At 35.6% G+C, this 27,134-nt stretch overlaps 1 protein-coding gene and 1 pseudogene across 1 annotated transcript in view; both read right to left on the bottom strand.

Moving 5' to 3' along the window:
- The window catches only part of DCBLD2 (discoidin, CUB and LCCL domain containing 2), an 87,393-nt gene that overhangs the window by 33,202 nt on the left and 27,057 nt on the right, over positions 1 to 27,134 (bottom strand). Inside the window, exon 3 of the mRNA XM_065876285.1 lies at positions 3,345 to 3,482. Coding sequence (XP_065732357.1) covers positions 3,345 to 3,482 — 138 coding nt within the window. The remainder of the gene's footprint in view (positions 1 to 3,344; positions 3,483 to 27,134) is intronic.
- Positions 4,678 to 5,845, bottom strand: LOC136122551 (geranylgeranyl transferase type-2 subunit beta-like; annotated as a pseudogene).

Raw genomic sequence — 27,134 nt, 5'->3', positions numbered from 1 at the left:
GTAAATTACTAATCCTCTAATTATTACTGAAGTGTTGATTAATATTTTTATCTGTCTTTCTTTGCTACTCAATAGAAACAGGAAAACTTCCTTTCACTGGTGGATAAAATCTTTCAAAAGAGGTTTCCAGGTGAAAATTAAAAGTGGTAATTGTCAATGTAAAAGACTGGAAACTACTGCTCAAAGATCATTAAAAATAACAGAGAGGAATAAAACCATTAAAGTTATAAAAACTAGACCCTAAAGTGAAGAGCACACCAGGTACAGTGCTCCAGACATCACCGAGGCACTGTAGCAGCTCAGCACCTCATCCAAGAAGCTTCTTTGTATCTGAAGCCTCTTACTTCAACATAAACTCAGGTAGAATGAATATTAATCCTTTGAAATGTTTCCCTGTAGAAGATATGTCTGGTTCAAAAGTCTTTAAAAAGAATTAAATTAGAATCTGGCCTAATTCTGGAGCTACTTTTATAGCAAGATCTCTTAATTTGGTCATCTCTGATCCAGTCCCCTCTAAATAGCCTCTTACCTGGCCTCCCTACAATTCTTCCTCTCTCTCGGGCCCGTTCTTCACAGATCAGGGAATCGTAAAAACAAAAACATAAATCCAGTCACATCACTACCCTGCTCTAACAGCTTCTATGCACTTTTTTGGGGATAAAACTCCAACCCTTACATTTTCTGCAAGGCCCTGAATAATGTGACTTACCACTCATTCATTTCACCCCAGCTGTGCTGGTTATTTTTCCAGTTCCTCCAAAGCTCCTTCCCACCCTAAGGCCTTTGCACCTGCTGCTCTCTTCCCTACAATGTTCTTCCCTGTATGTCTGGAACCTCCAATTAATCCTTTGGTTCTGGGCTCAGAAGTGGTTTCTTCAGGAGAGCTTTGCTCTTCACCAATCTTCTACTCCCTGCACCCTTCTGGCCTCTCATTATTTGAATGTTTCCTTCATCATACTTATAACTGCAATTAAGTAACCATGTGTTTAATGCCTTTTTCCAACCCTGTACTGTAAGCCCTGTGAAGGTGTGATTGCGTCTGTCTCATTTACTGCTGTTTTCCCGGTGCCAGGCCTATTGCAGGAAATAAGGCACTGAAGGGAATATAATTTTGCAATGGGCTCTTGTAAGAAGTAATGAAAATTAGTCTATCTTACACAAAATCATGGCTGTATCAACCACACATCACACTATAACGTTAACAAGTCTTTGTGACAGTTTAACAAATGACGAAGCCAGTGAAGCAAGATTTTTCACAACTTTTTCATTCCCAAATACTCTAAACCGTTAACTAGGTTATTAAGCTGGGGACATGTAGTGATGTTCCTTGAAAATATTCATGGAATTCAGCGTGGCAGCTAAGTTTCCTGGATGGAAACAAACTGAGACTCTCAACCAAAGTGCACCAGCCTTCAAATGAATGAGCCATTAGAAGAAATTATGTCTGAAAGGCCACCCAAGAAGTAATATGAAATTCAACCAGTGTTCTCTTGAACTTAGCCAATTCACTTCAAATGAAACAAATGCTTGATGGATGGGTAAGAACGCACAAAAACATTAAGAAAAAATTCAGGAGCAAGCTGTGAGATGAGGATTTCCCAAGATGATTATGACTTTGTAAAGTGTTACTATAAAGAAGTTCCTGATTAAGGTGGATATTTCGAAAAAATCTTTGGAAGCTAAGAGTCATCTAAAATAGTGACATAGCCATTTTAAATCTGGCATAGATGTATATAAGTCTACAATATACTGATTGTGGTATCTGAGATGATTGTTAATTCTTAAGAAACTCTAATAAGGGCATTTAGGTTTCCGTGGATCAAAAGCTCCATAATTTAAATATCCAATGTAAGAAACTTTTTTTTCTAAAGAGGAGATACTTATTTTCCAGAAACCTTTAACTCAATAAATAACAAACAGAGAAAGGGGAAAATATGAAAACACAAAATAAATAATTTAACCTGATACTGTGACCAAGAAACTTAAGAAGAATAAGAAGCAAAGTAATTATCTTCTATCCTCTCACCCATCAACCCAAGACTTTCACAAAGTAAAACCGAAAGGATGGAAAGCTATCATTTCACTCTGTGTTTTCTACCTTACTCTTCTGATGGTGGCGGGCGGGGCAGGAGTGGGGAAAGTGAGATGTGTGTGTGTACAGTAGTCAAAGGGGGGAAACTAACATTTGTCTTCTGCCTACTATGTTATGTGCCTACAGACACTAAACATGTATTATTAGATTTAGTCCTCACAACTAACCCATTTACAGATGAAACTGACAGAGGTGAAATGACTGGTCAGAGGTCACTTGCTTAGTACATGGCAATGGCAGGCTTTGATTCCAGGGCTACCTAGTGCCCCTTCTACAACACCACACTGCCTTAGTTTTCCTCGTTCTGTCAAATATATTAATTGTTCATTTAGCATAACATTTCCAGTTCTTTTCTTTCCATTATTCCATGCAAATGAGTTTTCTTTTTCACTCTAAGGGATTTTATTAGTCTTCAAACATTGTTCCATAGCTTAGAAATTAAGGGAAAATAGAACTTTTTCACATAGAACAGCTCTCCTCTCTCACACTCTTAATGAAACTTTAATGAGACAGATAGTGTGTATCTATTTCACTTAATAGCCTTGCTTTTAATTCCCCCCTTCAGATTCTAAATATTAACAATCTAGAAAATATCTCATGTTTATCTTGTAGTGTCTCAGAGAGCATTCCCCAGGTTATTCCTGGTGCTATGCAAGTCTCTTCTTTGAAAAGAATGGTAATATGGTTTTTAACACAGTAAGATGAAGTGGTAAACTGTGGATAATAAAGCTTTAAATTGATACATTTCAGTAACTGATCGATTTTTTTTTTTTTTTTGCGGTACGTGGGCCTCTCACCGCCGTGGCCTCTCTTGCCGCGGCCTCTCCCGCCGTGGAGCACAGGCTCCGGACGCGCAGGCCCAACAGCCATGGCTCATGGGTCCAGCCGCTCCGCGGCATGTGGGATCTTCCCGGACCGGAGCACGAACCCGTGTCCCCTGCCTCGGCCGGCAGACTCTCAACCACTGTGCAACCAGGGAAGACCCACTGATAGATATTTTAAAGTTATTATCATTTGTGTTCCAATCTTATAAAGGTGGAAAACTTAATATTTCTTCTACTAAGGAAAGGTAAGTATATAAAAAGTTAATATACTTAATTTTTAAAATTCTGAAACTGATCTAATTTTGTCAGATTTATGTATGTCGTATTAACTGTTCAGTCTTCCTACTGTATTCCAAACTCAGATAACAGGTACTCAAAGAAAACATTGCATTTTTGTTTTCAGAAACTGTATATCAAGTGAAAATTACCTTGCTTATCTATAACCGAGTAAGAAGCCAAAAATCCTCGTCCAGAAACATGAATTCCACTCATGAACAGCACTGTAATTTCATTGCTTTTTGATTCAATTGAATGGTTCATTTGCAACCCCAGACCACAGTATTTGCCTAGGAATCAAAGAAAAGCAGATATTTGGTGTGATTCATGAAGTCAATAATATTTACAATGTAGGTAAAAGAATCATAATAATATACCAAAACGGGCATTAAATTAATCTAAAATGACTAGAATGTTTAATGATGAAAAACTCACATTACTCTGGAGAGAAAAAAATTCCAACTAATAACTGTTCAAATGATTCAAAAGGAAAAACAGTGTATACAGGCATCACTGACCTTATAATGACTCAGTTTCCTGTGAAATATATTTATACTCTTTAAAACTATGACAAGGAATTATAAAAAATTAACTTAAAGCATTTCATGCAGGCAGGTGGCTCATAAGTGAATTGACAGTCAAGCAGTAGTATTCTTAACATGTTCCCCAAGGGGGAACAGATTCTTGAGCTCCGGGCACCCCTTAAACCTTTTACAGACCTTCTCAAGTTTTCTTCCAAGAATTGTTGGACTTCTGTCAACCCCTTTAGGTGATCATATCTAGTCCTATAGCTTTAACTATGATATGACAATTCACATTTATACCTCTACATAGCCTCTTCCTTGAACTTCAGATGCATGTATCTAACTGCCTACCAACTTTTATCCTTTAATGTCTAACAGACATGTAAAAAATAACATATCCTCCCTCAGTACAGATCTAAGTTTATTAAGATAAAAGGGCAGAAAAAAAATTAGAGCAAGATATCCACCAATAACTAATAAAAATGGGTTTTTCTTTTTTTATTCCCAAATTTCAGCCATTTATTTTTTTTCATCTTTTAATTCCTATGGGGTTCATCAATTCTTTATCAGTTAATATTCTCATTGACAAAGACCAATTTATATTAACTATAGTTATATATAACATATCAAGGGAGTACATGGGAAAATCAGAACACAAGACTTCATCAGCTAAATAGAGTTCAACTCAGTTTGCTGTTATGGAGACAAACAAGATAAATATATTGAAGCATAAACAAAATATTACGCTCAGAATAACAGCATTCCAGAAGGAAATGGAAAGCTGAAGATACAATAAACGTCTCTAATTTACAATATGTATAATCATATAATTTATTAAAATCAACACAATTCATGTACAAAATATTAACATGGCAGCCATTAAGTTTGTTAAGCACTTCAAATACTGAAATGTTAAGACAGTAAAACTACACTAAGCACCTTTTGCATCAAGGGATCTAATCTAACTCACTAGTTCAGGTTGAACATTCACTCTCTGAAGTATTTCTTCAGGCATGCAAAAAACAGGGCTAACAGGTTTAATCTGTTCTTCTCCCAAAAGTGACAATCCAGCAATTCCAAATAGAGTGTGAAAAGGATCTACCACATCTCCTGGCCTGTCCGCAAATCCTCCCGTTTCTTCATCTTGACATGCTACTTGACATGAAACTGTGCAGTTTCTCTCTGTCAATCCAATGAAGCCTTCCAATTATCTTTAGGGAAGCCAACACCCACCAAGAATAGCATACATCTGGTAACTTCTCTGGCCTTCCATTGAGTCCACCTGATGGAAGCTGTCGTTCACAAAGCCACCAACCAAGTAAATCAGAATTTACTCGATGCAACTGACTAGTAATAGCCCGGAATCCTGCGCAGCATGGGATTCAGAACCTGGCCTGCAACCAAAACCACCATCAAAGTTCATACATGATAAAACAAATTCGATTGCCTTTTCCACATTAATAGCATCCAGCTTCCCCAATAGAGCCAAAGTTGCCACCGCACAAAAAGAGAATCTTGTGTTGATTTCTCCCTATTATATAAAAGTAGATTTTCACATCCCATGAAACAGCTGGACTCTCCTGCCTGCACTGCATTCAGCCCTTATCTTTTAGACTGGCCCCCTCTGTTCCAGTACTCCTGTACGCTGATATAACTAGCGCAGTGCATGCTGGAACTTCCAGCAGACGATTAACTCCAGTTAGACCAGCTGCTTAGTGGGACCCCAAATAACTCCAGTGAAAGAACCATCTTCTTTCTGTAGACTCTGAACATATTCCACAACTTTATTTACATCAATAACATTAATACTATCATAGAAAGAATCTGGACAGCACTAAGAGTGTACAAAAGATGAGGATCATGTCTAATACTAGCACTTATTCCACCACACTCGTGTTGACAAGACTTAATAAATGTCAGAATTTCTTCTCTATTCATGCGATGTAGCTGTCCCATGAGATCCATTACAGTCAGACCCCAATAGATGCCATTCATTCTCAAATATTCAGACATACAGTATTCATAATCATCTTTGAGCCATAGGATGCTATATAATCTGCAAGCTTCTCCACTAATAGGGTGTCGGGTGCATCTGACTTGATAATAACATCCTTCTGTGGTGTGCCCATGTCTGAGACCGAAAAAAGCAAAAATGGGTTTTTCTTATGTGCCTGGTAACTTTAACAAATTCTGAATAAAAAGTTCTAAAAATATTTTAAGTTGAACATCACTTGATGTCCATTTTCAAGGACTATACATTTTCATGTGAGTAGAAAATGCTAAATAATCAACCAAAACCCCCATCAGAACTGGTAAGGGAGATAAGGTCACAAGGTCGATATACAAGTCAATTGTAAACAATAACCTAATCAAAATGGGCAGAAGACCTAAATAGACATTTCTCCAAAGAAGACATACAGATGGCCAACAGGCACATGAAAAGATGCTCAACACTACTAATTACTAGAGAAATGCAAATCAAAACTACAGTGAGTTATCACCTCACACCTGTCAGAATGATATCATCAAAAAATCTACAAATGATAAATGCTGGAGAGGGTGTGAAGAAAAGGGAACCCTCCTACACTGCTGGTGGGAATGTAAATTGGTGCAGCCACTATGGAAAACTGTAAAATAGAGCTACCATATGATTCAGCAATCTCACTCCTGGTAACATATCCAGAAAAGATGAAAACTGTAATTTGAAAAGATACATGCACCTCCCTCCCCACCCCCGCCAATGTTCATAATATAGCAGCACTATTTACAATAGCCAAGACACAGAAGCAACCTAAGCATCTGTCAACAAATGAATGGATAAAGAAGATGTGGTATGGGACTTCGTTCGTGATCCAGTGGTAAAGAATCCACCTTCCAATGCAGGGGACGCGGGTTCCATCCCTGGTCGGGGAACTAAGGTCCCAAATGCCACGGGGCAACTAAGCCCACGTGCCTCAACGATTGAGCCTGCATGCTGCAAACTACAGAGCCCAGGCACTCTGGAGCCCAAGCACTCTGGAGTCCATGTGCCCTGGAGCCCACACACCGCAACTAGAGACAGAAAACCCACAGGCCACTAGAGAGAGAAGCCCATACACTGCAACAAAGACCCGACACAGCCGGAAAAAAAACAAAAAAAGAGACGTGGTATGTATGTGTATGTGTATACACACACTACACACACACACACACACACACACACACACACACAATGGAATATTACTCAGCCAAAAAAGAATGAAATATTGCTACCTGCAGCAACCTAGAGAATATCATACTAACTGAAGTCAGAAAGACAAATACATGGTATCACTTATATGAGGAATCTAAAAAATAATACAAATGAATTCATTATAAAACAGAAACAGACTCACAGACACAGTAAACAAACTTATGGTTACCAAAGGGGAGAGAGAGGTGGGGAGGGAAAAATTAGGAGTATGGGATTAACAAATACAAACTACTACTGTATATAAAGTAGATAAGCAACAAAGATTTACTGTGTAGCACATGGAATTATACTCAAAATCTTGTAACAGCCTATAATGGAATATAACTTGCAAAAAAAAAAAAAACCTGTCAATCACTATGCTGTGTACCTGGAAACTAACATAATATTGTAAATCACCTATACTTCAATTTTAAAAAATCAATTTTATTTCCATAAACTAGTGACAATCTGAAATGAAATTTTTAAAGCTTAATTTATAATAGCAACAAAAAGATTAACTAAAAGATACATTTAAAAAAAAGAAATTCAAAACCTGTACATTAAAATATGCAAAGCTGCTGAAAAAAATTAAAGAACTAAATAAATCAGGAGATATACCAAGTTCATGGACTAGAAGATTCAATATTGTTAAGATGTCAGTTCTCCCCAAGTTGATCTACTGATTCAATGCAATCCATATCAAAATCTTAGGTTTTTTTTTTTTTTTTAGAAATTAACAAGTTGAACCTAAAATGTATATGGAAGTGCAAAGGACATAGAATAGCCAAAATAATTTTAGTAAAGAAGACAGTAGAGAGACTTACATTACCTGCTTTTAAACTTACTATATAAAACTACAGTAATCAAGAAGCGTGTGGCATCATCGTAAGGGCAAATATCTACATTAATCTGAATGGAGCAGAAGAGAGTCCAGAAATGAACCTACTTACAACTATCAACTGATTTCTGACAAAAGTGTCAACAGGGAAAGAACAGTCGTTTCAACAAATGTACTAAGCCAGTTGGATATCAATATGAAAACACAACTTAGAACTTCACAATATACACAAAAATTAAGTCAAAATGGATCATAGATTTAACTCTAAGCGCTAACCTTATAAAACTCTTACAAGAAGACATAAAAGAAAACTTTGTGACTTTGGGTTAGGCAAGGATTTCTTAGATTCAAAACCGAAATCATAATCCATTGAAGAAAAATAATAATTAGGATTTTATCAAAATTTTAAATGTTTGCTCTTTAAAAGACACCATTAAGAAAATGAAAAAAACGACAGGTTAAGAAAAAATATTTGCAAAACATTAATCTGATAAAGACCTCACATCTGAAATGTGTAAAAACTCCTGTAACTCAATCAATCCAATTTTTTTAAATGGGCAAAAGATTTAAACAGACACTTTAACAAAGAAGATACACTCAAGGCAAATAAGCACATGAAAAGGTGCTCAACAGTATTAGTCATTAAAGAAATGCATTATTAAAACTAATGAGGAGATACCACTACATACCCACTAGATTAGCTATAATCAAAAAGACTGACAAAACCAAATATTGGTAAGAATGTGGAGAAACTGAAACCTTCATACACTGATGATGGAATCATAAAGGGCACAGCCATTTTTGAAAAACAATTTTGGCAGTTTCTTAACATGTTAAACATAAAATATACATATCATACATTTCATACAACCCAACAATTCCACTTCTAGTTATCTTTTATTTGCCCAAAACAAAAATGAAAACCTCAAAAACATTATACTAAATAGAAGAAGCCATTTATGATATTTCTAGAAAAGGCAAAAAAAAAAGATAAAACATAGGATCAGTGGCTGCTTGGGACCAGGGGTGAAGTGGGAACTGACTCTAAATGGGCACAAGGGAACTTTTTGGTGTGATGGGAAATTTCTAAACCTGCATTTTAGTGATGTTCACCCAGCTATATAAATATACTAAAACTCATCAAACTATACATTTAAAATAGGTGAAATTTATGGTATATAAATTGTATCTCGATAAAGCTTTCAAAAGAAATGCAAACATTAAAACAATTTTTATTGTGAGGTGTTTTGCACAAAGAAAAAATAGGTCACAGAATCAGACACAGCAGAACAAGAACTTCAGAGATCTATTTCATGCCCCTTCTGACAGCTGAAAAAACTGAATACCAAACATCAAGGTGTGCATACACGCATGAGTGTACACACACACACACACACACACACACACAGGTCTTAGGTGTTTGCTATGGTGTTCAATATAAAATATGTCTTGCTCATCCTTTCTTTATTTTTTAAATATTTATTTATTCAGCTGTGCCGGGTCTCAGTTGCAACACTCCAGCTCTTTGTTGCCGAGTGCCGGATCTTTATTTGCAGCATGCAAACTCCTAGTTGCGGCATGTGGGATCTAGTTTCCTACCAGGGATTGAACCCGGGTCCCACGCATTGGTAGTGTGGAGTCTTAGCCACTGTACCACCAGGGAAGTCCTTGCTCATTCTTTCTTTAAAAACACCTACTGTGCAAAAAAAAAAAAAAAAGCCTTCTATTGCTAAATATGGAATGCAATTTAAATATAGCTATTAATATTTTTAACTTTCAAGTAAAACAACAAAGAACCCTATAACAGTTATTATCTGAATATACAAGAAGAAAAGATGATTAAGTCTTTAGATTGTTTAATACTAAATAACTTAGAAACAGTCTGATAAATAGGACAAATATTAAATACTGTATTATTTTTGAATACTAAATATTAAAAAATAATGACCTAATATTAAAACAGAGCAATATAATATGTACTTCATGTTATTCCAAATATTACCTCAAATACTAAAAATATTAGACATTGTATAATTTGTTAGCAAAACCAAATGTGTGCAGAGCCAGGGCCCATCACATTAAATCTTAAGGCCCAGTGGGAATAGGTAAAAGGAAGAAAAATTGTATCAGCTAGAATCTTTACATAAACCAGTTAACTCTTGTAAAAATGAACAATAGGTTCAGCTGGGCTTACCAGCACTAGCTGTTCTTTGCCATTTAAGGATTTTATTACAAGGCTCATAAAGGTGCTCAGTACAAATACTGACTTTTCAGATACTTTTAGATACAAACAAAAAAGGTCATATTTAAATGATCATAAAGAATATGATCATGACACACAGAAGTATCCTTACTTTATAAAAATTATATCATGTATACAAATACTAGGAAATTCCAAGTTATTAGATTTAAAAGTGAAAGTGCTCTATGAAAATAAATAATTGACAAAAATATATTCTTGAAGTGACACAAAAAATTTTTTAACCCTTTTATAATATAGACATAATCATAAAAGTATTTTCTATTAGCATTGCAGTTTTACCTCTTGTTTATTTAGGGTTCTCTTGTCAACTGAAATGTGTATAAATTCAATCTGTGGTAGAAACAGAACATTTTTTTAAAACCCCTCTTTTTCTGTGAAACTCAATAGGCAGTCCTAAAGAATCCCAATTTAAAAAAACAACAAGAAGAAAAGAAAAGTACAACAGCTCTCCTTGCTTAAGTGAGATCAATATATACCAGATAAACACCTATTTTCACCTCTTATTCCCAGCCAGGATGATGGTATCTCTCCTCACTTGGCTTGCCTTTGATCACAGGTTTTACCCATTATACAAGTAATACAAGCACTTGGCAAAATACTCTGGGAAAGAAAGAAGAAAATTCATCCTTAATCTGGGCCAATATACTCTTTAATTCTCTAACTGCTTTCCCCAATTAGTTATTCAAAGGTACTCCTGAATCAACAAGAAGCATTTAACTGCCAACAGTTATAGGTTCTGCTGATGGCTCTCAAAGCCAGCCAAATTTGTTAGAAGTTTCTCATGGATAAATAAGAGAAGAATTTCAAAAAACAGTATATGGATATAGAAAAATATAATTATAAAAGCTAATCAAATATTAATCACCATAAAACCCATGACACACTGGTTTATAGTCTAAAAGAATCCATGTTCTGGGCAAATAAAAATGTTTGAAAAATCATTAGCCCTTAGGAAACTAGAAAAAAAAAGCAAATTAAATCCAAAGTAAGCAGAAGAAAAGAATTAGAACAGAAATCGATCAACATGAAAACAGGAAAACAATGGAGAAATTAATGAAACTAAAAGCTGCCTCTTTGAAAAGAAAGTCAGTAAGCCTCTAACTAAGAAAAAGAGGACACAAATCACTAATATCAGAAATGAAAGTGGGGACATCATAATATTAAAAAGGATTATAAAAGAATACTATTAACAACTCTATGTCCACAAATTTGATAACCTAGACGAAATGTACAGGTCCTTGAAACACACAACTTGCCAAACACATACAAGAAGTAAACAATCTGAATAGGCCTATATCTATTTAAGAAATTGAATCAATAATTAATAGTCTTTCAAAAGAGAGAACACCAGGCACATATGGGTTCACTGGTGAATTCCATCAAACATTTAAGAAAGACATCACACTAAATCTCTACAATCTCTTTTCAGAGGACAGAAGCAGTGGAAATATTTCCTAACTCATTCTATGAGGCCAGCATTACCCTAAAACCAAAACCAAAGACATTACAAGAAAACTACAGACCAATACCGCTCATAAAAATAGATGTAAAAATACTCAACAAAATATTAACAAATACAATTCAACAATGTACAAAACAATTACACACCATGATCAACTGTGATTTATCCCAGGAATGCAAAATTTGAAAATCTTGCATGCCTGGTTCAACATTTGAAAATCAATGCAATTCATCACATCAAGAGGCTATAAAAGAAAAACCACATGATCAAATCAATAGATGCAGAAAAAGCATTCGACAAAATCCAACATCCATTCATGATTAAAAAAACTAGGAATTGAGGAGAACTTCCTCAACTTGATAAAGCACATTCCCCCCAAAAACCTACAGCTAACATCACACTTAATAGTAAGAAATTAAAAGTTTTCCCAATATCAAGAGCAAGGCAAAAAATGTCCCTTTTCACCACTCCTGTTTAACATTATACTGGAAGTACTAGCTAACATAATAGGACAAGAAAAGAGGAAAAAAGATCATACAGATTGGGAAGGAAGAAATAAAACTCTCTTTGTTCATAGATGACACAATCATCTGTGTAGATAATCTAGAAGAAATAACAAAAACTCCTTTAATTAATAAGTGATTACAGCAAGGTTAATATACAAAAATCATTTGCTTTCCTATATGTTGACAACGAACAAGTGGAATTTAAAATTAAAAACACAATACCATTTACATTAGCACCCTCCAAAATGGAATACTTAGGTATAAATCTAACAAAATATGTATAAGATCTACATGAGGAAAATTACTAAACTCTGAAGAACAAAATCAAAGAACTAAATAAATGGAGAGATGTTCCATGTTAATGGACAGGAAGGCTAAATGTTGTCCAGATGTCAGTTCTTCCCAACTTAATTTATAGATTCAATCTGAATAAAAGTGCCAGCAAGTTGGGATGATTAGATATTCATCTGTAAAAGAATGAAACTGAATTCTTATCTTATACCACTCACAAAAATTAACTCAAAGTGGACTAAAGACTTAAATGTGAGGGACTTCCCTGGTGGTCCAGCAGTTAAGACTCTGTGCTCCCAATGCAGGGGGCTCGGGTTCCATCCCTGATCAGGGAACTAGATCCCGCATGCCACAACTAAAGATCTCGCATGACACAATGAAGATCCCGCATGCGGCAATGAAGATCCCGTGTGCCACAACTAAGACCTGGCACAGCCAAATAAATAAATATTTTTTAAAGACTTAAATGTGAGACCTGAAACCATGAAACTTCTAGAATAAAAAACAAAGGCATAAAAAGTTCCTTGAGGGGCTTCCCTGGTGGCGCAGTGCTTAAGAATCCACCTGCCAATGCAGGGGACACAGGTTCGAACCCTGGTCCATGAAGATCCCACATGCCACAGAGCAACTAATCCCTTGCACCACAACTACTAAGCCTGAGCTCTAAAGCCCGTGAGCCACAACTACCGAAGCCCATGTGCCTAGAGCCCAGTGCTCCGCAACAAGAGAAGCCACTGCAATGAGAAGCCTGCACACTGCAATGAAGAGTAGCCCCCACTCGCCGCAACTAGAGAAAGCCCGTGCGCAGCAATGAAGACAGCCAAAAATTAAAAAAAAACAAAAAGTTCCTTGACATGGGTCTTGGAAATGATCTTTTGGACATGACACTTAAAGCACAAGCAGCAAAATAAAAAATAAACAAGTGGGACTATATCAAACTAAAAAGCTTCCCTAGAGCGAAAGAAACCATCAACAAAGTGAAAAGACAACCTATGGAATGGGAAAAATATCTGCAAACCATGTATCTGATAAGGGGTTAATATCCAAAATATATAAAGAACTCACACAACTCAATAGTAAAACAAAAAAAAAAAACACCTCAATTAAAAAATGGGCAAAGGGGACTTCCCTGGTGGTCCACTGGTTAAGACTCCATGCTTCCACTGCAGGGGGCATGGGTTCAATCCCTGGTCAGGGAACTAAAATCCCGCATGCCGCCCTGTGCGGCCAAAAAAAAAAAAAAAAAAGGCAATAAAAAAAGTGGGCAAAGGACCTGAATAGACTTTTCCAAAGAAGATATGTGAAAGTACATGAGAAGATGCTCAACATAACTAGTTATTAGGGAAATGCAAATGAAAACTACAAAAAGATATCACCTCACACCTGTTAGAATGGCGATCATCACAAAGACAAGAGGTAACAAATGCTGGTGTGGATGTGGAGAAAAGAGAATCCTTGTGCACTGTTGGTGGGACTGTAAACTGGTAGTGCTATTATGGAAAACAGTATGGAGGATCCTCCAAGAATTAAAAACAGAACTACCATATGATCCAGCAATTCCACTTTTGGGAATATATCCAAAGGAAACAAAAACACTAACTTAAAAAGGTATCTGCACTGCCATGTTCACAGCAGCATTATTAACAATAGCTAAGACATGGACACAAACTAAGTGCCCAAAGATGGATGAATGAATAAAGAAGTTGTGGTACACATACACACAAAAGAATATTACCCAGCCATAAAAGATGAGGAAATCCTACCACGTGCAACAACACTGATGGACCTTGAGGGCATTATTCTTAATGAAATAAGTCAGACGGAGAAAGACAAATGCTATATGATCTCACCTATATGTGGAATCGAAAACAAGAACAAACGCATAGAAAAAGAGATCAGACTTGTGGTTACCTGAGGTGGAGGGTGGGGGGAGGGGAAATTTGAAGAAGGTAGTCAAAAGGTACAAACTTCCAGTGATGAGATAAATTAAGTACTATGGATGTAATGCACAACATGATGGCTATAGTTAACATTGCTGCATGATATATAGGAAAGGTGCTAAGAGAGTAAATCCTAAGGGTTCTCATCACAAGGAGAATTTTTTTTCTTTTCTTCTTTTTTATTATATATACATATATAAACACACACACGAGAAGATGGATGTTAGCTGAACCTATTGTGGTCATCATTTCACAATGTGTGCAAATCAAACCATCAGGCTGTATGCCTTAAACTTACACAGTGATACATATCAATTATTTCTCAATAAATCTGGAAAAATATCCCAGCAAGTTACTGGATATCTACAAACAGATTCTAAAGTATATATAAAGACAAAAGAGCCAGAATGGAAAACGCAATATTGAAGGAGAACAACAAAGTTGGAGAACTGACACCTCTTGTCTTTGAGACTTACTATAAAGCTACAGTAATCAATACAGTGTGCTACCGGTCAAAGAATAGACAAACAGATCAATGGAAAAGAATAGAGAGCCCAGAAGATCCACATAAATACAGTCAACTGATAAAGGAGCAAAGGCAATACAACAGCGCAAAGATAGTCTTTTCAATAAATTGTGCTGGAACAACTGGACATCCACATGCAAAAAAAAAGAATCTAGACACAGACCTTATACTCTTCACAGAAATTAATTCAAAATGGATCACAGACCTAAAGGTAACATGCAAAACTACCAGACTCCTAGAAGATGACCTAGGAGAAAATCTGGATAATCTTAGGTATGGTTATGACTTTTTAGATAAAACAGAAAATGCAGGATCCATGATAGAAATATTTGTTAAGCTGGATTTCATTAAAATTAAAAATTTTGGCTCTGCAAAAGGCAATGTCTAGAGATTGAGAAGACAGGCTGGAGACTGGAAGAAAATATTTGCAAAAGACGTATCTGGTAAAGGACACATCTGATAGAGAACTCCTATCCAAAATATATAAAGAACACTTAAAACTCCACAATAAGAAAACAACCTAATTTAAAAATGGGCCAAAGAAGATATACAGATGGCAAATAGGCATATGAAAAGATGCTCTACATTATCTATCATCAGGGAAATGCAAATTAAAAACACAATTGAGATATCACTGTACACCTATTAGAATGGTCAAAATCCAGAACACTGACAACACCAAATGCTGGTGAAAACGTGGAGCAACAAGAACTCTCATTCACTGCTTATGGGAAAGCGAAATGGTACATCCACTTTGGAAGACAGTTTGTGGATTTCTAACAAAACTAAACAGTGTAACCATCCAATCCAGCAATCACACTCCTGGGTATTTACCCAAAGGAGTTGAAAATTTATGTCCACACAGAAAACTGCACATGGATGTTTATAGCAGCTTTATTCATAATTGTCTGAACTTGGAAGCAACCAAGATGTCCATTAGTAGGTGAATGGATAAACTGTGGTACATCTAGACCATGGAACATTACTCAGTACTAAAAAGAAATGAGCTATCAAGCCATGAAGAGACATGAAGGAACTTTAAATGACTAACACTAGTGAAAGAAGGTAATCTGAAGAGGCTACATATTGCTTGATTCCAACCATATGCCATTCAAGAAAGGCAAAACTATAGCGACAATAAAAAGATCAATGGTTGCCAGAGGTTGTGGAAGAGGGATGAATAAGCAGAGCACAGAAGACTTCTAGGGCAGTGAAAATACTCTGTATGATACCATAATCATGGACAAATGTCACTGTGCAACACCAAAAAAAAAAAAAACATTAGCCACTAAGGAAATGCAAATCAAACCCACGAGATACCACTTTACCCCTACTAAGATGGCTAGAATAAAAAAAGATAACAACAAGTGTTGACAAGCATATAGAAAAATTGGAACCCTCATACACTGCTGGTAAATGGTACAGTCACTTCAGAAAAAAGCCTGTCAGTTCTTCAAATGGTTAAACACAGAGTTACCATATGACTCAACAATTCTACTTCTAGGCATATACCCAAAAGAAATGCAAACATACGTCCACATAAAAACTTGCACAGGATAGCTCACGGCAGCATTATTCATAACGGCTAAAAGGTGCAAACATCCTAGGGTAAACTGGCACGGAGAGATGGTGATAAATCTGAAAGAAAGAATGGTGTGATCCTTTGGAAACAGAAGGAGCTGTGAGAATTGAGATGACCTATCTAGAGTCTACTACGGGAGAGAAGAAATCTCTTGCCTTCTGGGAGAAGGAAAGGCTGTATCTCTGAATGGGAAGAGATGTTAGATGTTAAGTGGATCATCTATGTGAAGGCCTGGATGCTGGAGGGGGTTGGGTGCATGGCTGTCAACACCACAGGAAACTTAAACAGCAGTAGAGTGGGAAGAAGCCTTTGAGGAGAAAGTGGCTAAGAAGTCCATGAAAGCTCCAAAGGAAATAGAGTTCAGGGGCCCAGGAAAATGTGGCAGGAGCTAGAACCAATAATCTCTTTGTAATAATTCTAAGTGGAAAAGTCATTGTTTATATAACGAATTTCTTTACCATAGAAATTCAGGTTTCTATTTTTTCCCATATTTTAGATAATGATGCAATAGATTTGTTCATATGCACAGCCTTTTTTCCCCATATTTAAAATGATTATTGAGGCCAGATTTTTTAAAATTACAGGGTCATGTTGCCTTCCAAAAGAGTTACACTGATTTACATCACTACCTCCAATATAGGTTGAGAGTTTATTTCAAGGCAGCCTTATTACCACTTTTTTTCCTGTTTATAAGTGCTTTTAAAAATTCTATAAACTTTATAAAAATTTTGAATATAAGGAGAAAAGAAAATCATTCTGATATAATCCTATTACACCAAGATAACCACTAGTAACACTCTGAAGGGTACCTCTCAATGCCTTGGCTCTCACCATCTGTTAAATGAAAATTATAGTACTATTTATCTCATAGGGTTACAGCCATCATTAAATGAACACACATGTGTATGTGTATATATACACACACAAGCACAGTATTCTCTCTTTATTCATCAATTCATATACTTGCTCTTATTTAACATAAACCACACCTACATAACTGCTTTTCAGAAAGGCTGTATGAATTTATTCTGCCCCCAGTAGTATTAGAGATAAAAGAAACTTGGTAATTTTCTATTTTCTTGATTAACTAGTGAAGCTGAATTTTCCCAATGTGCACTGACTTTTAGAATTTCCTCTGGTATGTGATCCTTTTATGCTACCCCTGACCCCTGGTTTTAAAAAAAAATTAACTACTTCTATATTACAAATATGGCAAGAGGGAGATTTTCTTGGGTGGGCCTCACCTAGTCAGGTAGGCCCTTTAAAAGCGAGTGTTTTCTCTCGTTAGTCACAGAACTGGAAATTCAAGAGACGCATGCCAGCTGGCCTAAAAGAAAGCAAACATCTAGGTGGTGAGCTAGCACTCCAGACAGCCTCTAGGAACTGAAAGCAGTCCCTGGCCGATCGGCAGCAGGAAAATGAGGACCAGAGTCTTATAACTGCAGGGAAGTGAATTCTGCCAACAACCAGTGAACTTGGAAGAGAAGCCTCAGGCCAAGATGAGAACTGCATCTCCAGCTGATATCTTGATTTCAGCCAGGCAAAACCCTGAGCAGAGAATCGAGTCATGCCAAGCCCAGACTTCTGACCTACAGAAACTGAGATAAGAAATTTTGTTGTTTTTTCCCCCTCCATTCAAGATTGGCTCTTATTTTGCATAACTAAATATCCAAATACAAACAGTTTCTATGTACTAGACCCCAAAAGGTTATTTTCCAAAGAATCAATAAAAACAAAAATACATTTCCAAGTTTAATGTCTTTTTCCCCACTTTAATAGAACTTTTTTTTTTACAATATATCTAAGAATTTAGTCTGTTCAGAATATTTTTTGGCAAAAAAATCAGTCATAAAATACATGTAAACTTTGTCTACAGCCTTTTCTGAGTTTTCAACACCCATGTCCCTGATAGTAGAACACACAAATGAGTCAGTTATACAGAGACTTGATCAATTTAGTATTTTCTAAGTCATTTCATGTTTAATGTAGTTCAGATCCAAATTTCCACTCACCCTCTCGTCTTCCCAAGGATGGCATATATGTTAGAACTACGTGAATTCCATATATCAGTGGGGAAGGAGTGTCTGACCCAAAGCCATCCCTGGTCATTGATCCATGAGCTCTTCCATTTCCTTATCTTGTTACATCTGTTGGTGCTTTTCTTAGTCATTCTCCACCCTTCTGGGAACGTTTAGATGCTCTCTCATACTTTTCTCTGGGGTTTTGACTGCATGTGTTCCTCTTCCACTGGGTCATGGAACCAACAGCAAACCAATGTTTCTTCTATTGCTCTTCTTTCAGGATCTGCTTCATCTGCAGGGCTAAAATCAAGGTATCAGCAGAGCTGATTTCTTCTGGAGGCTCTAGGGGAGAATCCACTTTCTTGCTCCTTCCAGCTTCTAGAAGATGCTGGCATTTCTTGGTTCCTGGCCACATCACTCCAGAAATTTTGACGTTTTAAGCTGCTCAATTTGTGGTAATGTTATAAAACAGAAAACTAATACAATGTGAAATTTACTTTGGTGTATAGTAAGAATACCTTGCTTTTGGATGATCAAATCTGAGATAAGTACTATAGTATGCAAATTGGAGTGTATATATGGCTTAGGCCCTCAATTAGCAGACAGATGTACTTTACTTGCCCTTTTGGCCTGTATAGTTTTGAGCCTAAACTATTTCAAAAATGTTTGAAGTACTTGCCAAGATTTAAAAAATCTGGAAACTCCACATAAATTCTGAGTTTCTGGCTTCTCTTGAAACAACACAAGAAAAAAAAAGAAGGAAACCTGGGCTAGTTTTCCAAGTGGTTGTACCTAAGTAATGGATGTCCCTTTTGAAAGGGAAAAGTCACACTCCAGTTTGCCATAGCATCCACCATTCCCTAATGTCCCCAGTCCTGAAGCTCAGTTATCACTTATCATTGTGGCAATGCCGTTATTATAACCTAGTCCATTTCACTCATTTATTTTACCTGTCTGGCCTCTGTTGGCAGTATATACGTATCCACCTGAATAGAGCTTAGAGATCTTAAGGATATCATGCCTCTTCTAATACCCATACCAACTACACTTCAGGTAGATGATGAACAGCAACAAATTAAGCTCTGGAAGATGGTAAATAAAATACTCTGTATTCAAAAGAGAGGAGAGATCCATCTGATTTCAGATTGACTAGAGGTGGGGTTAATATTGTCATAAAGCTTAAGAAACCTGATTTATGTTCTCAACTAAGTGGAAGATCATTTAACCTATTGAGAGGTGTGCCATGGAACAATGCTCCTTTTAGGAACTTGCAACTTAGAAAGATAAGGTGAAGAATGGGGAATTATTTGAGAAAGCAAAAGCACCATCAACTGTCCACCTCTAATAGAAATGGAACTTGCTTAGAGAACATCACTCAATTTACAAACAGACTTGGGGACAGCTTTTTAGGGCCCATGTACAGAAGCACCTCTAATCTCAAAAACAAAACTTAGAATTCCCAAAGGAACTAATTTACTGAATATCCAGGCACTGAGCTAGGTATGTGCTAGGGATTCAGTGATGAAACCAGATAGGCACAGTGCTGCCCTCAGAAAACTTAGTGCAGTGGGACAGGGCAAGTGCACAGCTGAAGCCTCTAAAGTACAGAAGCCACTGCAGTCCCCAGAAAATGTTTAGAGAAGATTCTATCATTAAATAACATCCATCAGTACAGTTTCTTTAAGAAGTCGGGCTTCAAGGATCACTGCCTTGTGCTTGGTGGGCCAGAGCGAGTTTGAGTTGTAAAATTTAGCTGCCCGACTTCAAATGATTTTGTGTTCTCGTTTTGAATGACTAGGATGTCTTCTCATAATGATTCCTCTTATGCTGTGACTAACAATAAGTTGTTTTTGGCTGGATTTAGTATTAGCTTTGGCTGCTTCAACAAAAATTCACCTGCAGAGGAAAACGATAGAAGGGTACAGATCTAATTTCCCTTTAAACAATTCAACTATTGGGTATATATTTAAAAGGACAAGTAACAAATATTTACTGTGTTTAAAAGGAATTCAGTAATATCTCTAAGAATGAATTTGCCTCTCCTTCTAAAAGATAGTGGTGACTACTTTAAGAGTACGTTTTTCTACAACACCATAAAGTCATTGTGCATCTTGATTTCAGGGAAGGTGGCTACTTCAGTGTTATTTTTTTCATGAATAAATGACAGATCCAGTATTTGCATGTTTTAAAATGAATACGGTCCATGTGGAAAAATGTACCTTGACACTTTTACTCCTACTTCACACATCCTACACAAAGATCAATTCTGGATGGATTGAGGATATAAATGTACAGGAGGGAACACAATAAAGCATTAGAAGAAAACCTTGAGAACATCTTCATGACCTGCAAGTGGGCAAAGATTTAAGAAGAAAATACAAAAAGTACTAACCATAAAAAAAAAATTACTGTGAACATTAAAATTAAGTTAATGTCTGCTTAGCAAAAGATACCAATAAAGGAGTAAAAAGGAAGGCTATATAAAGGGAGAATACTTGTAATAAATATATCTAAAAAGAATCCATAACCAGAATATATAAAAGAACCCCTACAAATAAGAAAATAATCATCTGATAGAAAATAATGTATAAAAAACTTCAAGATTCTTCACAAAAGAAGATATTCAATAGCTAATAAATAAATGAAAAGAGAACAATACCATTAGCCATCAGGTAAATTCAAGGCAAAGCTACAATGTGATATCAGTACACACAAACTAGAAGGGTGAAAAAAGAAAAAACAGAGAATAACTGGTACTCTCATACACTGGTGGTGGGCATGGAGTGGCACTACCACAGATGCATTTGGCAGTATCTAACAAAGCTGACCAGAGGCAAGCCCAGGGACCCAGCAATTCTTCTTCTTGATATAGAAATGTGCACTCATGTTCACCAAGACAGGTAACAGAATGTTCATAGCAAACAGTGACAGCCAAGAAGTGGCTATATGGTGGATATCCCTTAACTTTAAGTAAGTTTCCTTACTGTTAGAAATTTAGTTTGCTTCCAATTTTTCTACATAGTGAATAATGTTGCAACAAACATCTTCCTAACACATCTTCTTCTATCTTTTGAAATATTTCCTTAGGAGTGATTTTTAATATATACTTCCATACAGCTACCCAAGTGAGTTATACCAATGAATACAGCCTCAATATTAAAAAAGGACCAATTTTATCACACCCATACCAAAATATTAAAACTTAAATGTTTTTCACTAATCTAAAAGTCAGGGAGGCAATATACTTAGCTTTAAAAATTTTGCATTTCTTTGACTCTAAGAATAATTGCCTCCTCTAATATCCTCTTTCATAATGGTGTCATGGACAAAAGAGCATCTAAGTTTTTATTACTATCCATGACGGTGACCAAAGGGTCTTGATAGAAAATTTTATTGCGATCACAAGAACCAAAATATCCACAAAGCAATACCAATCTTCCCCATCAAATTTAGTAGGCTTTCCTTCTCTCTTGTGAAACTTCTACTTTAATTGAGAACTCTAACACTTTTCCTCTGGAAAACCAGCAAACGTCTGGATAGAAGAAAGCTCCATACTCTGCTTCTGTTTCTTCATAAAAATTCTAGAAAAGGTAATGACTCAAGGCCCTGGCTCTTATTAAGTTGACAGCTTCTTTCAGGACAGCTGGCAGAGTTTTCTCATACCAAGTACCCTAATGTAAAAAGCAATGAGTCATAACAGTGTACAGACTTCAGCAAAACCAGATGTGTTGCCAAACATCACAGGTGAGACATATACAGCATACCAAGAAATTTCTTTCAAAGATTTTCTGGAAAAGTAAACTTTTCACCACTTGGGAGATGTCAAAGACTTTTTAATATTTCCTATAAGGGCTCACAAATAGGAATTCTTGGATAGGGTCAGCATCGTGTAGATTACTTTCATCCAGTTGAATGCTGATGAGAAATGGGACAGCTGTCAATTCCTCATTAACCTGCCTCAAAACATTAGAGGAAACATTTTGAAGTAATGACATCATTTATAGAGACAAAGCTTTAGCATTTCTTTTCTGTTCTAGGCCACAAACCAAATTGACCATTCCAGGGTACAAAGATTCACTAAGGTCTTTCAAAATGTATATGGCTTCTATACTTTCCAACGCAACAAGCAACCTCATAGGATGCTTCTGCATTAGGGACAAGTCCACGTTAAATTTAAGTAACCATCAAGCCTTCTAATGAAAAAAATTCATAGTAATCAATGTATTTTCATGATAAACAGATATGAGATGCCCTTAGCCTTCCCGAGTTCATGCTTTCACAGGCCAGGATTTTATTTCACATGAAATTCTGTGGCTCTCACATCTACCAGGCAAAATACTTATAATCATTAAGATTAGATATCACTTCTTTAATTCCTGCCCAAGGAAAACTACTCTAAATGTAAACTGTTAACAATGATGATCATATTGTAATAACACTTCCTTCAAGTGAAATAATACTTCACACTTTAATTTGACATAAAATAATTATTATTTTTTTTTTTACAAAGACAACTTTAAAAGAAACAGTAAGAAACTTCAAGAACAAAATTTATTTATTTTTCTAGGGTCACAGGTCCCTAAAGCATATTAATAGATTCCATGGAGTCTAAAAATAAAGTGGTAAAGGTTAATGAAAGACCCATTGGGGGAGACAAAGACAATTAAGATATCCTATGCACAGCCAGAAAATACTGAAAAAAAAAAAAAGTCCACTGGTAGGTAAGAGCACTGACTTCAGAGAAGGAACTTAAGAGCAAAGAAATCCTGAATAGGGCAATTTTGGAAAGGAAATACTTTGGTGGGAGAAGTAGGTTAAAAGTAACAGAAATGGAAACTGTATGGTAAAGGTGGGGGGCAGGGGGAAAAACAAGAGGAGGAAATTTAGGATCCTGCAAGATTTAAAAAAAAAAAAAAAAGAAGGATACATAACTCCTCCCCTTCTATAGCCTCTTCTCTTCAGGAAAAAAAAGAGAAAAAGAAAAATTTACTGCACTAGCAGAAGAGGGCTATCATGAACCTACCATAAACTACAGAGCTAGTAAACCATTGCAAACCACCAGCACTGTCCACAGAAATACTAAGGCAGTCTTTATCTACTTAAAAAACATAGTATAAAAAGAAAACAAAAAATGAGAATCTCAACAATTCAGTTTTATGGAAACCCTCTCATCCCCCCAAACTATGGTAAAACAGAAGGAAACTGGAACACAACACTAAACTTAATTAAATGTCCTCAAACAAGCAACTGGGGATATGACAAAACACCTCGAAACAGAAACTCAAAAACTAAGAACAGAAATGGACAAAAGTTAGAAAAAAAAGTAAGAGCTGACTGATCTCAGAAAAGAAATAAGTGACAAAATTATGTCAGAAATGAAGACCATATTACAAGGTGCACAAGAAATAATAGATTCTAATGAAAACATGATAATGAATGTTGAAGGAGAAAACAAATACAATGAAAAGGAAATTTTAAAAAGTAAAAAGGATCAGTGAGAACGTGGTTGAAATGAATGTGGTTGAAATGGCAAACAAGGTCCAGTTTTCTTACAATTAAGCATCTAAAAAAGATACGCAAGACAATGGAAGAGAATATTAAAACTATAATCTAAGAAAACTTTCTAGACTCTACATACTGAAAGAGCTCATTAGATACAATGAACACTAACTCACAGTGATAAATTTCAATACATATCCTTGTAAAACTATTTGACTTTAAAGATAAATAAGGAAACTTTACAGCCTTGATACAAAGATCAAATACCTTATAAAGGCAAGAGAATTCAACTAGTATCAAACCTCTCAAAAAACAATATAAAAAGCCAGGCAATAATGGAAGAGGACTTTTTTTTAAACTCAAAGAATGAACACATGAACCAAGAACTTATATATCAAATCAAGCTGACTCTCAAGGTTAAGAAAAAATTTTAAATTAAGCAGTTTTAAACATGTAAGATACTCTGTACCCATAAGCCTTTCTTAAGGAATCAATCTATTCAAAGATGAACTTCATCTATTCAAGATATAACTGAGAGAACTTAAAGCAAAAAGACTGGCAGTGAACATTTAACATGTTTAAACACTGATTGAGAAAAGGTAGAGATGGGTTGAAGAATAAGATATTATATGATATAGGCTATATGTTATGAATTTATGTTCTGTCAGAGTAAAAATGGGGAAAGAGACAGGAAAAGAGGAAAGTAGAATAGTTCATTGAATGTTATATGAATAATAGATAGGAGTTACAGGCAATTGGTAGGAATTAAAAGACACCATTAAAAATAGACAAATCAGATAGTAAAAGATGAAGACAAGAGGGGATTAGAGGTATTTAAGAAAGTAGAATTGGAAGGTTAACACTTAAACTACAAAGCTTATTAAACTCCAAAAGAAGTTTAAATATAGAAGAAAATAACGTAAAGAAATAAACATAGCAAATATAATACACACGATTATAACTTAAAATAATATGATAGAGTTAAGACAAAAAAGCTTTCAGTTTTACAAACAGATGCAAATGGGCTTAACTCAGTTATTTAAAAAATTTTTTTCAATTTAGTTCACAAAATGAGATCCCCAAATATGTTATACATAAGAAACACATGGGCTTCCCTGGTGGCGCAGTGGTTGAGAGTCCACTTGCCGATGCGGGGTACGTGGGTTCGTGTCCCGGTCCGGGAGGATCCCACGTGCCACGGAGCGGCTGGGCCTGTGAGCCGTGGCCGCTGGGCCCGCGCATCCAGAGCCCCTGCTCCACAACGGGAGAGGCCACGGCAGTGAGAGGCCCGCGTACCGCAAAAAAAAAAAAAAAAAAAAAAGAAACGCACCCAAAACAAAATGATTCAGCAAGGCTAAAAATAAAGGAATGAGCAAAGACAGGTATACCAAGCAAATGAATATAATAAGAGATAAGGAGGACAGTGTGTATGTGATACTAATGTCAGACACACAGACACAGAAGAATGCAAACTAAAAAGAACTAAATATGACAAAGGAGAAACTTTTTAATGCTAGAAGACAGGATTTAAAATGAAGGCATTATAATTATGAATAGCTATGCAATAACACTGCAATCATCTTTATAAAAGAACCCAAAGAAATACAGAAAGAAAAAAAGAAAAAAAATACACTAATAAGAGATCAAGTGGATAAAAATAAGGATATAGAAAACCTAAACAGCATAATAAGACATATTTTGGATATGTATTAAACTTTACATCTTAATTACAGAATAAACCTTCCTCTCAAGCATACATGGGACATTCACAAAAAAGATTATATCTTAGGTTATACATAAAATATAAGCAAGTTCCATAAAGTAGAAATATTACAATGTTTTCCAACTACAATGCAATAAAACTAAAAATTATTAACAGTAACAAAGGGTACCTCCAACTGAAATAAATCTATTTATCTATTATTTATCCAATAATAAACAAGTAAAATTATTAGTGGTTAAAAGGGAAATACAAAACACAATTAAAGAATTCCTAAAAAATAATAATACTATAAATCAATCTGTGGTATATCAGTCTTAAATATGTGACCAAAGTAAAATCCACAGCTTTAGATAATTTTATCAATAAAAATGAAAGAATATAAATTAAATTCCTGGTTAAAAGCTAGGAAGAAATAACAAAAATAAGCCAAAAGCAAGCATAATGAGGAAAATAACAGAAGAAAATGAAATAATAATGGAACTAGAAACAGAGATTAGTAAGGCAGAAAACAGAAAAAGAACAGATCTAACTATAATTAATAGATCAAAATCTATTTTTTGAAAAATATCAACAAAATACACAAACCACTAGCTAACAAAGTGGTAAAAAAAAAGAGCAAAAGCACAAATATACAAAACAAGAAATGATGGGGGGAAATATCCAGTGAAAAAACACTGAAATAACTATTAGGAAAAAAATCATAAGAATCTATTTTGTAGACACTGCTACAAATAAATTTGAAGACCTAGGTGAAACTGGTAACTTGCCTGGCAAATAGTTTACTGAAACTGAACTCCTTAGAGACAGAATATTGAAACAGATCATTCTCCTCTAAAAAAGCTATTAAGGACCTACCCTACCAAAAAAGCACCAGGTCCAGATGGTTTCACAGAGTGAAATCTTCAAAAACTAGCTTGTTAAAATGCTCTCTAAATTTTTCCAGATAAGTGAAAAGGAGGAAAACTTTTTATTTAATATGTAACATCAATACGTAAACCTGATAAAGACAATGCAAAATAAACTGTGCATTAATTATCACTTATCAATATTTATGTAAAAATACTAAACAGAATATTAGGAAACAGAATCCAATACCATATTAAAAGAATGACACATCATAATCAAGTGATATTTATTTCAGGAATACAAAGTTGGCTCAATATTAATGAATCCATTAATATAACACATATACTAAAAGATTCTAAGGAGAAAATTATATAATCATCTTCATAAAGGCTAAAAAAAGCTTTCCAATAAAATTCAACACTCTTTCCTAATGAAAAACACTCAAGAAAACAGAAATCAAGGGATATTTCCTGTTATAAACTGAATGTATTTCTCCAAATTCATACATTGAAGTCTCAACCCCTAGTGTGACTGTGTTTAGAGACAAGGCCTTTATGGAGGTAGTTAAGGTTAAATGAGGTCTTAAGAGTAGGGTCCTAATCTGATAAGACTAGTGTCCTTATAAGAAGAGACATGAGAGAATAAGGCTCTTTCTCTCTCTCTCCTCTGGGACCTCTAGCCTCCAGATACCGAGAATAAATTTCTCTTGT

Source organism: Phocoena phocoena, chromosome 4 (assembly GCF_963924675.1).
Source record: "Phocoena phocoena chromosome 4, mPhoPho1.1, whole genome shotgun sequence".
In the NCBI taxonomy this organism is placed as follows: Eukaryota; Metazoa; Chordata; class Mammalia; order Artiodactyla; family Phocoenidae; genus Phocoena; species Phocoena phocoena.
Note: the sequence above shows the minus strand (reverse complement) of the source record. Positions and strands in the feature narration are given on the sequence as shown.